We start from the raw sequence: 12,659 nt of genomic DNA, 5'->3' as shown, positions 1-12,659 counted from the left end.
ACGATGTATACGATGTGTTCACGTTGAAAGCTAACTGTGGAATAAAAAATAAAAACGACTTCCATTCTGTTTTATAACATGCGTTTGCTGTGATCAACCAATCAGAAACGATGAAAGAACAAGAATACAACAACTATTTAACAAGAAGAATTTAACCCTCGAGTAGGTATAAAAAAGCCGAAATTTGGAATTTTTGTTCACATTCGCTGCCAGACTGTTGAGCAGTTCAGTCGATTTGAATTCTCTCTAGTTTCGTTCGTTCGTTCGCAAGTCGAATTAGCTCCGCGTTGTATAGTGACGCTCTCGCTGACCCAGCCATGGGTAAGAAATCGCGCGGTAACGCGAGTGCCGGCTTACCGGGAAAACAGACTCTCCCAGGAGACGGCGCGACCACCGAGCCAGCTCAGAAGAAGCAGAAGAAAACCCCATTGCCCGTCCCGACAGGCGTTGCGGACCCGCAGCCGGGGCCTCCCGGAACTAAACGACCCAGACCTGAAGACATCAGCGCCACCGCATCGGCAGCAAAAAAGCTGCTGAGCAACAATCCGTTCTCCGCCCTGCAGAACGGAGCCCAGTCGGACCCTGAGACGGTGCCTAAAAAAGTTAAGTTGCCACCCTTCTATGTGAAGGGCTTCCCTCCCGGGCTATGGGAGCAGCTGGATTTCTACATTAAGCAGGGCCTTCGCTGCACCATTCAACGGTGCACGGAAGGCTACAAACTGATGGTCTCGGCCGAAAATCACTACAACGCAGTCCAGGCCCTCTTGGACAGGATGAAGCTGGAGTACTTCTCCCACGACGTCGAGGCCACCAAGCCGCTGAAAGTGGTGCTGCGCGGGCTCCACGACATGGACACCACCACCTTAATGGACGAGATTAAGGCGAACGGCCTCAAGCCGGTCGAAATCCACAAGATGACCCACAGCAAGGCCATCAAGTATCGTGACCAGCTCTACTTGGTCCATCTGCAGAAGAACTCCACAACCGTGAAGGATCTCCATACGACACGCACACTGTTCCACATCGTAGTGAAGTGGGAGCGGTATAAGCCAACCCACCGTGGCGTCACTCAGTGCTCGAACTGCCTATTGTTCGGGCACGGCACCAGGAACTGCCGCATGACCAGCCGCTGCATCAAATGCGGCAAAAACCACAAGATCGACGACTGCGACAGCATCGAGGAAGCCGCTCCCACATGCGCCAACTGCGGTGCTGCCCACAAGGCCACGAGTAAGGCCTGTCCGAAGCGGGCCGAATACGCCGAGATCCGGAAGAAGGCCTCGTCCAACAACCAGCCCGGTCGCAAGAAGGTCCCGGAAAACAACGCGCAGAACTTTCCTCCGTTATCACCGGTCCAACCACGGCCAATTCCAGTGTTGGCGCCGCTCCCGCTCAACCAACAGTTGGCTGCTGCCCAGTCGGCTGCCGCTGCAGTACCCAGTCAAGCCTTCGGCCCATCGACGGATCCCCCTGCTCCGGGATTGGCCGGTACAACCGGTGAAGCTACAGACGATTCTCCGCTGTCAACGGATGAGATCGTCACACTGTTGGCCCAGGCCATCATCATCAAGCGCACCTGCGCAACAAGAACACAACAGCTCCAAGCTATCATCTCCTTCGTCGCTAATTATGGACCGTGAACCCATAAAGATCGCCAACTGGAACGCTCGCTCCGTAGGGGCGAAAAACATTGAGCTTGCAGACTTCCTCCGCAAGCACGACATCGACGTGGGCCTTCTCACCGAGACCCACCTCAAGACCGGTGACAGCTTCTGGCTGCCCGACCACAGCATTGTCCGGCTTGATCGCACCAGCTCCAGGGGGGGCGGTGTCGCGGTCATCATCAAGAAAGGCATCAAGTACTGCACCCTACCCCACTACCGCACTTCCATCATCGAGGCCGTCGGCGTTGAGGTGGAAACATCGACCGGAAACGTCCGGTTCATCGCCGCCTACTGCCCCCGGCAATGTACCGTTAGCAATGGTACAGCACAGCAGTTCAAGAACGACCTTGCCATCATAACCCACACCAATGCCCGCTTTGTAATCGGAGGGGACCTGAACGCCCGGCACGAGGCCTGGCGGAACTACCAGCAGAACCAGAACGGCCGCCTGCTATTCGACCATTCCCAGCATGGTCTCTATTCCGTCTGGTTTCCGGACGAACCAACCTTCACATCACCGACGGGCAACCCATCGACGCTGGACCTGTTCTTGGCAAACACCAGATTAGCCAAGCCGGTTGCCGTCAACGACCTGAGTTCGGACCACCAACCGGTGCTGACCGAGCTGGGCTACAACGTGGCCCCTGCACCGTGCCAGCGGAAGGACTACCATCGAGTCAACTGGGTCCAGTTTCGACGCGTGGTCGACCGCCACATCGACGACAACCCACCGCTCGACACAGTGGATGACATCGACCGGGCCCTGGAGGGTCTCCATCAAGCCATATCCGTGGCTAACGAAGAGTGCGTTCGACGAGTTCCTGTGAGGGGTAAGTTTCAAGCAATTGATTCCCACACCAAACTCTTGATTCGGCTCAGAAATGTTCGTAGACGCCAGTTTCAGCGGACTGGGGATCTGCAGCGTAAATACGAAATGGTCGATCTGAATCGGCAGATCGCTTCCAGAATGGTCTCAATCCGGAACGAGAGTTTCGGGCGGCTCGTCCAGAACCTGGACGACCGTTCCAGACCATTCTGGAAGGTTGCCAAGGTGCTGAAGTCTCACCCCAAGCCCATTCCACCACTTAGAGTCAATGACGAACGGCTTATCACCAACGAAGAGAAGGCCAATGCGATTGGGGAGCACATTGCCCAGTCGCATTTGCTTGGCTCTAAAATCCCAAGTCCACTCGAGAACCAGGTTGCGCAGTGCGTCCTGACGTTAGATGCCTCCCCTTGTGCCGTCCCTCCAGAAGAACGGATTACAGAGGAACAAATTTGCTCAGCGCTGAAATACAGTAAGAACATGAAGGCTCCCGGGTTTGACGGAATATTCAACCTAGCGTTGAAAAATCTCAGCCCGAGGGTGCACTCGCTGCTAGCTGCCACCTTCAACAGATGCTTGGAGCTGCACTACTTTCCAAGCATCTGGAAGGTGGCAAAAATCATCCCGATCCGCAAACCTGGGAAAGACCCTTCACTACCGTCAAGCTACAGACCGATTAGCCTGCTCTCAGCGCTGAGCAAGCTGTTCGAAAAATTGATCCTCAGCCGACTAAACAAGTTTGTGGAGGAACATGACATTCTTCTTCCGGAACAGTTCGGGTTCCGTAAGGGGCATTCCACCAATCATCAGCTAGTGCGGGTGATGAATAACATCCGGAGTAACAAAGCTGTATCCAAGTCCACAGCCATGGCCTTGTTAGACGTCGAAAAGGCGTTTGACAATGTCTGGCACGACGGACTTATATACAAGCTTTGTAACTCCAACTTTCCACCATACCTTGTGAAAATCACCCGTAACTATCTCCAGCAAAGGTCGTTCAGGGTGTCGTTGAATAGTTCCCTTTCGGGACAATTTCCGATCCCAGCAGGTGTTCCGCAAGGGAGTCTGCTGGGACCACTGCTTTACAGCATCTACACGTCGGACATCCCTCCTCTAGGAGACGGTTGCGTGTTCTTTCTGTTTGCAGATGACACCGCGATAGCCGTCAAGGGTAGGATGCCTCGTGAAATTACGAACAAGCTCCAACGATGCCTTGACACCTTTACTGATTATGCCACCACGTGGAAAATCAAAATCAACGCCTCGAAAACCCAAGCGATCATGTTCCTTCACAGACAATCATTAAAACTTAAACCGTCTCCCTCCTGTACCGTAATAATGGATGGTACAAGGGTCGAGTGGTCCACTGATGTTACTTATCTCGGGATGTTGTTCGATGAGAAGCTCCTGTTCCGCTCGCACATAGAGAAAACCCTAGTTAAGTGCTCCGCCTTGGTTAGGTGTTTGTATCCGCTCATTTGCCGCAGATCCCGCCTCTCAAGGCAAAACAAACTGGCTGTTTACAAACAGATCATAGCCCCCGCGATCTTCTATGCCGCCCCGGTGTGGGAATCGTGCGCTCAGACCCACAGGAACAAAATCCAGGTTGCACAGAATAGAGTGTTGAGGATGATCCTAGATCGTCCATTCGACACAAGAATAGCAGACCTCCATCAAGAGGCAGAAATTCCCAAAGTAGATTCCAAAATTGATGATATGACAACTAAATTTATTCAAAAATGCAATCTTTCTGAACATGCTTTAATAAGCAATTTGTACATAGTAGGTTAAGTGTATATAGTAGAGTAGGTTAGTTTTAAGCTGTAAATAGTAGTATTAAGTAGTTTCTCTTCAAATTCTAAAAACAAAACAAACCAATCCCACCAAGGTGGTCGACCGTGTACTAAGTCTAGGACTAATTCTGTAAAACAAATTTTGAATTTTGCCCATACCTAAAGATGAAGAAAGCAATTAAATCACTTAGTAAAAATTTATATGGTAATCGTCCAAGTTAAACTAAAATAAAGATCATTTAAACTAAACTAACTAACTAAATTTTTGTTCACTTTCGTCTCAACCTTCATCAACGATAAACAAACCATCTCCAACAATGACTGGACGCGGCAAGGGAGGAAAAGGACTCGGCAAAGGAGGAGCAAAGCGTCATCGAAAAGTGCTGCGTGACAACATTCAGGGTATTACTAAACCTGCTATCCGTCGTCTGGCTCGTCGTGGTGGAGTCAAGCGAATTTCTGGGCTTATTTACGAGGAAAGTAGAGGCGTGTTAAAGGTATTTTTGGAGAACGTTATCCGTGATGCTGTTACTTACACCGAACACGCTAAGAGGAAGACGGTCACCGCGATGGATGTCGTTTACGCTCTGAAGCGACAGGGACGCACTCTGTACGGTTTCGGAGGATAAATTAGTATCATCGACGCGGCTCATCGACTAAAAAACTGGCCCTTTTCAGGGCCATCAAATGAATTAAAAAGGTGATTTTGATTAACTTCCTTGTCGGGATTTAAAAGGTGGTAGGGATGTGATCGAATGATGATTTTTTTCGGTTTAAGATTATTAGATTTAACCTAAGTTGGTTGTTACTGGTATGAGATCTACCACTACTAATCCAGTACCGACAATCAATTGCATTCATTTGTTGTGTTGGGGTAAGTACCCGCATAAACGCGAACCATCACATGACCTTACCGATAATGGTTATAAATTGTTTATAATCCCTGCTAAACTTCAACTGAAATGGTTATGGAACTTTACATGAACGTTTGTGTGATAAAGTTTTAACCTTATGTATTATGGTTTTTTGGAAGCGGACCTTACAAATAATGGGTTGTTAAGAACCATTACCATTCCAAATTTTTGTTTTCTCCATACATTATCGGAAAGAGAACTATATTAGAACGTTTTTACTTATGGTTTAAGAACATTAATGGTTATGGTTATGGTAGTCAGTAAGGTCCATTAATAGTTTTGTATTATCGCTCAACTTTACGTGAAATATATCGTGAATTGGTAATCAGTAATTTACAGGCAACCAATTCGCGATATATTCCTCATAAAGTTGATCGATGTTACAAAACCATTCATGGACCTTACTGGTTACCATAACCATTACCATTAATGTTCTCAAACCATAATTTAAAAGGTTTTAGTATAGTTTTCTTTCCGAAAATGTATGGAGAAAACAAGAATTTTGAATGGTAATGGTTCTTAACAACCCATTATTTATAAGGTCCACTTCCAAAAAACTATAATACTTAAGGTTAAAACTTTATCATTAAACGTTCATGTAAAGTTCCATAACCATTTCAGTTGAAGTTTAGCAGGGATTATAAACAATTTATAACCATTTTAGGTAAGGTCAATTTATGGTTCGCGCTTATGCGGGTAGTGCGTTTCCAGTGTTCCAGTCGAAATACAAAAGAATCAACAAAAACCGCCTCGGTTGTACGCGCCTTGGTTAATCTGAGGGCAATCATAGAGAATAAACAGAGAGAACCCAGCTAAAATTCCTATTCCTACACAAAACACAAACTCCTGCTGCAGTTAACAAAAATATTTATTATATCATACCACGTTGTCCTACGTCATCATTGCGTACAACCCCATTGGGTTGTCCCTTGTAGTTTTTTCCTTTGCATGGCTGCCATCCCGATGTCAATTCTAGACTAACATTTGAAAAGGGCGTAATTCCAAAATGACCATATCGAGAAAATCGCTTCTGAATTTTGATGACCTAAAAATTAATCCTATTTCACGACTTTCCATTTTCTGGATGATTTTATAAACTTGACATATAGTTAATAGTATAATCTATCATCATGCATCACTAAAAACTCAAAAAAAGTTTTCTATGTCGTGAAATCGAGAAGAAAACATCATACGCCCTGATAATTTCATACATGTTGTTACCCCCCGGCAGTGCTGAGATTTGTCATTGTCAGTGACAGACTTTTGCGCGATATTGACAAAATTGTTTTTCACATAGTCAATGATAGACTTGATCCTCAAAAAAATCTTTGTCAAAATCTCATTCATTTTTTCGTCAATGACAAAGATTCACCTGGTAACAGAAAGGGTAATTTCTTGCATTCTGAGTCACATTATTGTTATCCAAGCTGTTCAGGACGTAGATGCTTGTTCACTTTAATGGCTCCATGTGATTGTTTTCCTCAAGCCATTTAATTTCATTTTAAATTTAGCTAATAAACAAATCAGCACATGTTCGTCACTGACAAAAATGCCACTGACAATTGACATGGTTTGCCTTGACGATGACTGTTAGCTCAAACGAGTGACCAAAGCAGAATTTTGAGTATCACCGTGTATTGTCGAAATTGTGCAGCACTGCCCCCCGGATCTTCCACCCTTTGAACTGCCAACACTGGTGATACGCCGTGGAAGTACACCCTCGGGACTTTTTGTTTGTTGTTCCGCCTTGGTTCTTCGTTCGCAAATTTTGTGAGAGTGGAATTACGCCCGGAGATTTTTTTGGTCTTCTTTTTGTTCGTTGTTTACACGTGAACTATCAATCGGATGCATTTCAAATGAATCGGGCGTGACTAGATACTACAGACTCAATACGTTTGGCATAATAAAACGATATAATTCGTAGTTCTGGTCCAAGGCGTAACAACCAGATGCATCTTAGGCTGTGAACCATTTGCCGAGTTAAATTTAACTCGTGGTTAAAAGTGACATTTCGAAAGTTATTTTCTATGTTCGAAAATCCCCGTGCTGTCGATCGACCGGTTTTCGAGCCACGGTTGTCAAAATTTAACTTCTTGTCTGTCAGAAATAACCATGCTCGGATAGCAGGGTTAATCGATAACTTTTCATCTGTCAAATTTTAACCAAAAGTTAAAATAATCCACCAAATGGTTCAGAGCCTTAGAGTTGAAAGTTGGAAATACGCCATGTAAGAAGAAACGTGTTTGATGATTTGAAGTGATATTTTCTTCTACTTTTTCGTGTTTATCGAGTAGTTTGTGAACTATTCTCTCTATATGTGGCAAAATATGGTTTGTTTACATTTTGGCTCTTCCGCCCCTTTCAAATGTTAGTCTAGAATTATGATGAATTTGATTACCATCGGATTGAACTAGCATAGAAATTGCTGACGTTTATCGTACGCACACAACGTCACGTATAGGTATACGCAAAATTCATCAGGAAAAAAACTTCATAGCGGAAAATTTTCCCGATAAAAACAAATCACTGACACAATCACACTTTAGAAATCTCGCGTCACTTTTCAAATAGACCAATGTAACATATCCACCATTTTGAGAAAATCGAAGTTGAAGTTCGACAGATTATTAATTTACCTGTTTAAAAACAATACATTTTGCAATACTATTTTTAATGTAGTCAGCATATAATAACGTTGAAAATTCAGAAGAAACAGTAAAATCACAATTTTACTTTGAATTTCATGCTACAACATAGAAAAAATCACATAGGACGTTTTGACAAGTCGAGTTGTACATCGGACATGCTACATTGGACGATTTTTCTCAATGACATAATCAATGAGTGTTACATTGGACGTTTTGTCTACATGATACTAGATTCCCTTTCACAGATTTCAGAGTATAGTACCTAACTTTAGATTGGCCCCGCCTTTGGAAAATGAGCACCAATCATGTTAGGCAGTCCGAATGACCGAAGTAACAATCATGTACCCATCATTTCTAACTGTACATTGGACAATTTTTTACCTATCTTAAATAAATGAAAGTGAATTTGGATGGATGTTTTTGTATGACATACAATGATAGAAGAGCAACAGTTTGTATCGCTTAACTCGGTTTGTTTACATTTGTTACATTGGTCTATTTGAAAAGTGGCGCGAGAAATCTCTATTTTCACCAAATCGACAGTGAGCATGCATAAAGGCGAATACGCGATGATCGATTCTCTTAATCGATTTTCTCTTTGCATTGCTACAGCTAAGCAAAACAATTTTCTATAATTTGTTCAATGCAGAGTAGTAACAGGTTGTATTGGCTATCAAAAGCAACACCAAACGCACCGAAAACTTTAAATCTAGCGAGTTATTAACCAGGGGGCTGGCAACCCTATATCAATCCTATACGTTTGACAGTAGGCAACATCACGGGCCTTATTTAAATACGGCCCGCCTGACGTATACATGGCAGAAAGGGACAGAAAAGCGTGTTATAAGCTGGAAGACAAGAGCAGATGATAACATCAAAAACATGGCTGCCAGCCAGGCCCCTGTTATTAACAAATGAGAAAATCGATCATCGCGTATAGGCCCTTATGCATGCTCACTGTCGAAATGTACTAGAATGTTTTGGTTCTATCTCTTTCACTCTACTCAAAACTGAAATGCATAAAAAAATGACAAAATGATACACTCTTTGCACACTGTCAAAGAATCATTGTACACAAAATCAACTTTGTGCAAAACCAAAACAAAAATACTATCCCATCTGGTGGATGATGGCAGAGAACTTCGGAGAGCCGGCGCCGGTGGTGTAGTGGTAAGCGTGACTGCTTTCAAACACCTTAGTGGGTCTGGGTTCAATCCCAGCCGAGGTCGGTGGGATTTTTCTGAGGCACAAAAATCTCTAGTCACGTCTTCCTTCGGAAGGGAAGTAAAGCCGTTGGTCCCGGCCCATTTGTGTTGAATGGGTGCGATATCCTACGCAGGTGTGGAAGCTGCCTTCCTGCACATTCGATTGCCGTCAATGGATGGCAATCGATGTCCGTCGGTGATTGGGACTAGATTGCGGAACAGAGACCGACGTTAAATAAAGGAAAGAAGAAGAAGAAAAGAACTTCGAGATTAGGGCGTAATTCGTTTTGTAAAAAACTCGTCAATCGCCTATTTCTAGCGATCTCAAATGATCACAATCTCAAAAACTAATATCACAATCAGGTATATGTATGATTCCTTTATCATTTGGTATAGTTTGTGCGCGAGATTGAGCTTTTACTCACTAGAAATCGGCGATTGACGTGTTTGTTTACAACAGCAATTACGCCCAAATCTCAAAGTTCTCCGGCAGTTAAGCAATCCTCGAGGCTATGCCAATGCTCAGGGAGTATTTTTTTGGACACAGTTTATCGCGGTTTGTCTTTCTTATTGAGCGTTTCCCTTGTTTTATTTTTATGGAGAATATTTTTATTTTACTGGTGCAATTTAAATTATTCATTGTGCCTCCACATTTTTTATTATGCATTTCAACTTAAATATTGGCACATCTGTCGGTTTTTTATGGGACAGTTATTGATTTTTTAGGGTGCATTTTATTGTTTCAAATGGTGCAAAATATGGGATGCCTATGGGAAATTCTCCCCTTTCCGATAGTGTTCTTGGTTTGCTTGGGCGAACTTCGGTTCGAGCGAAAATGACCTTACATGTTTTATTTACAAAAACTGATAGGCCCCTTTCAATTGTTACGCGAGATTTCATGGTATACCATTGGCGTTGACGACGACTCTGTAGCTCTTTACTCCTATGGTAAAATCCATAAGCAAACGTCAGACTGTGCGTGAAACATGGCGGACTTCGTACTATCCTTTCACTCCACCGAAAAATCCCATATGAAACTGACAATCTTTTCTAGAAGAGACCATTTTTCGACGGTCCCGTCAACGCCAATCCACGCATCTCCTTTACGGATCGTTCGCTTTGCGTAAGGAATGCCAATTGGTGGTTGCGATTAAAGCCCTCTAGTTCAGCTGGTGACATGCCGCCATGTTATTGAAACCAACATCTGAAACGTCACAATTCCAGTGTGAACTGCTAAAATGGCGTGACTGAATTGTCTTATTTTTATAAAATGAAATTATTTTCCCTTTTATGCCATATAAATTGTTGACTTCGTGGTAGAAAATCAGAAAATAATATTTTATGAGTCCTAAGTTTATTTTTCACAAAATGTAAGCAAAAATATTAAGAATATCCATAATATCAGTCACGCCTTTTTTGAAATTTTGGCTTGAATCTTCTATTTGTTTACAAATTATGAGCTGTCAGTGGGGCCCACAATTCGCGGGCCCACAGCGATGTTAGCTCTTTTCAAGGCAAGGCAAACAAGATAGGGATGCCACCCAGCTGCTCTAGTTACTGTAGGGCTTTAGTTGCTATCAGTTTCGACCTCTCATTGAATAAAGCTATTAATTTATTTTCAGTCAACAAGGTCCTCATTCCTGTCAAATTTTCATTGGCGTGTGAAATCTAATTTATCGATGCACTCGTAAATGTGCACGAATACTAATATGCGCATTATAATGCTTTCTTTACACATGACACGGGTAGCTGATAGCATGATAGCTGTTGTTGATAAATCGCTATAAGTGCTAACTATGAATTTGTTACCGTAGGTTTATTTAAGGGATATGTTATACGGGTTTCTATATGACATGCTATGTTTAGGCATTTTCGAGTTTCATTTTGACTTTTAGGAAATTTATAAATATATAATTATAATGACGTTGCTTCTGGCAATGAAGACAAATCACATTGCGAACTTATCGTCTGGCTGAAACGCGATGTTTACTATTTCCAAATAAAGGTTTACTAGTATGTGTGCATGTTAAACAACATCGTCCGTTGACTATATAGATAGAGAGATGCTAGTCCTGATATAAAATTCACCATCATCATCTACTCAGTGGGGATTACAGCTGCTGCGAAAATGGTGCTAACAGAGGCAACTTCAAGTACTTTCAATTATTTTGCTTTCGGGAGCAATCTTTTCTCGAAAAGAATCCGCATGGAAAGCCCTACTGCAGTCAGAAAAGGAATAGGATTTTTAGAGGTAATATCCATGTATATTTTGAGTTTTAAAGGTAATGAAAATGAATGATCATTCTTCAGAACTATAGATTAGATTTTTTCCACTACGCTGCACGATGGCGTGGCGCACCAGCAACTATCGTAGAAGACAAAGGCCATCGAGTGTGGGGAGCAATCTGGGAAATCGGTATTGAAAATCTTCCCGATCTAGACAAGCAGGAAGGTGTTCATAATCAAGTGTACAAGCCATTGACGTTGCCTATATGCACCACAAAGGGAGAAACGCTTCAGTGTCGCGTTTATCAGCTTGTAAAAAATCCACCAAAACTAGAAAGTATTGAAGAAACCCGACCATTTGAGCGGCAGCCGTCGCAAACCTATATGAATATCATAATTCGAGGAGCAACAGAAACCGGGTTACCAATTGAATATGTAGAATATCTTAATACTATTAAACATAATGGACACTCCGGGGATCCCCATTTCGAGATAGACCTGGCCGTTCAGGACAAATTGCATTAGGAAGAGAATGTGATTTTCAAAATTAGTTAAAAACCGATGTCTACGGTTAAAACAAATGGACAAGGCGTTTCTATAATGAGTACAGTGTGTATCGATTTTTTTCTAAAGCATAGCTTTCCTTTTGTCGACCCAATACATATTATCAAAATATACAATGCAACACGCGCTCGTGATATGTTCAATCTTGAAAAAAAAACGACTCTAGAATCGAAACCCGAGCTAATTCATGTTGTTCTATATTATATTCCGAACGTCCCCCAAGTGATTATACCTCGACTGGCGCCCATTCAGGCTCACATTGATCTTATTCAGGATTATTTAATCAAAGATTACATGGTATAATAGTTATGTAGTGATTTGTGATTCTTTTAATTATAAGCGATTTTTGCATTATATTATTAATATAATATAAGATATTCGCCTTACTCTATTGGCGGCAAATTCTCTAGAAGGCAGTACAAAGTACCCATTTTTTTCTGATAACAGGTAGGGTAAGGTGGGACAAGATGGTCCAGTTGGTACGTTCATTTATCTATTTGTTTGTCAATATCAACAGGTTCAATACAGCCCAGTTTGCTTTTCAAACCAGCATTGGGGATACATTCAGCCTGTTGATTTTCACAAACAAATAAAAAATAAATCAAGTAGGGGAAATGTATGTAATGTCGGGCTAAGTGTCCCTAATTTGGGCCCATACATAAATTCAGCAATCGACTAAATTTTCAATAGCAACAGCGATGGGCCCAATCTTAGATCCATAGGCCAACATTTCAGCCATTTCCCATATATAAAAATAAAACATTCAATAACTTTTAAGCGATGGAAATTGATGTGTTTTTACGAATAATCAAGGCTAGG

At 42.8% G+C, this 12,659-nt stretch overlaps 2 protein-coding genes across 2 annotated transcripts; both read left to right on the top strand.

The window, feature by feature from the left end:
- The first annotated feature begins 4,600 nt into the window (after positions 1–4,600).
- Positions 4,601–4,912, top strand: LOC135704130 (histone H4-like). The gene has a single exon (XM_065225568.1). The coding sequence runs from the start codon at positions 4,601–4,603 to the stop codon at positions 4,910–4,912; it is 312 nt and encodes a 103-aa protein (XP_065081640.1).
- A 6,096-nt stretch (positions 4,913–11,008) lies between these two features.
- On the top strand, positions 11,009–11,936 carry LOC135704107 (gamma-glutamylcyclotransferase-like). The gene is made up of 2 exons (XM_065225530.1): positions 11,009–11,301; positions 11,361–11,936. Exons 1-2 carry the CDS (start codon positions 11,179–11,181, stop codon positions 11,799–11,801), a joined length of 564 nt encoding a protein of 187 aa, XP_065081602.1. The 5' UTR covers positions 11,009–11,178; the 3' UTR covers positions 11,802–11,936.
- The last annotated feature ends 723 nt before the right edge of the window (positions 11,937–12,659 follow it).

This window comes from Ochlerotatus camptorhynchus, unplaced genomic scaffold (genome assembly GCF_037179485.1).
Source record: "Ochlerotatus camptorhynchus isolate MF236.1 unplaced genomic scaffold, CSIRO-AGI_Acam_v1.1 ptg000231l, whole genome shotgun sequence".
Classification (NCBI taxonomy): Eukaryota; Metazoa; Arthropoda; class Insecta; order Diptera; family Culicidae; genus Ochlerotatus; species Ochlerotatus camptorhynchus.
Note: the sequence above shows the minus strand (reverse complement) of the source record. Positions and strands in the feature narration are given on the sequence as shown.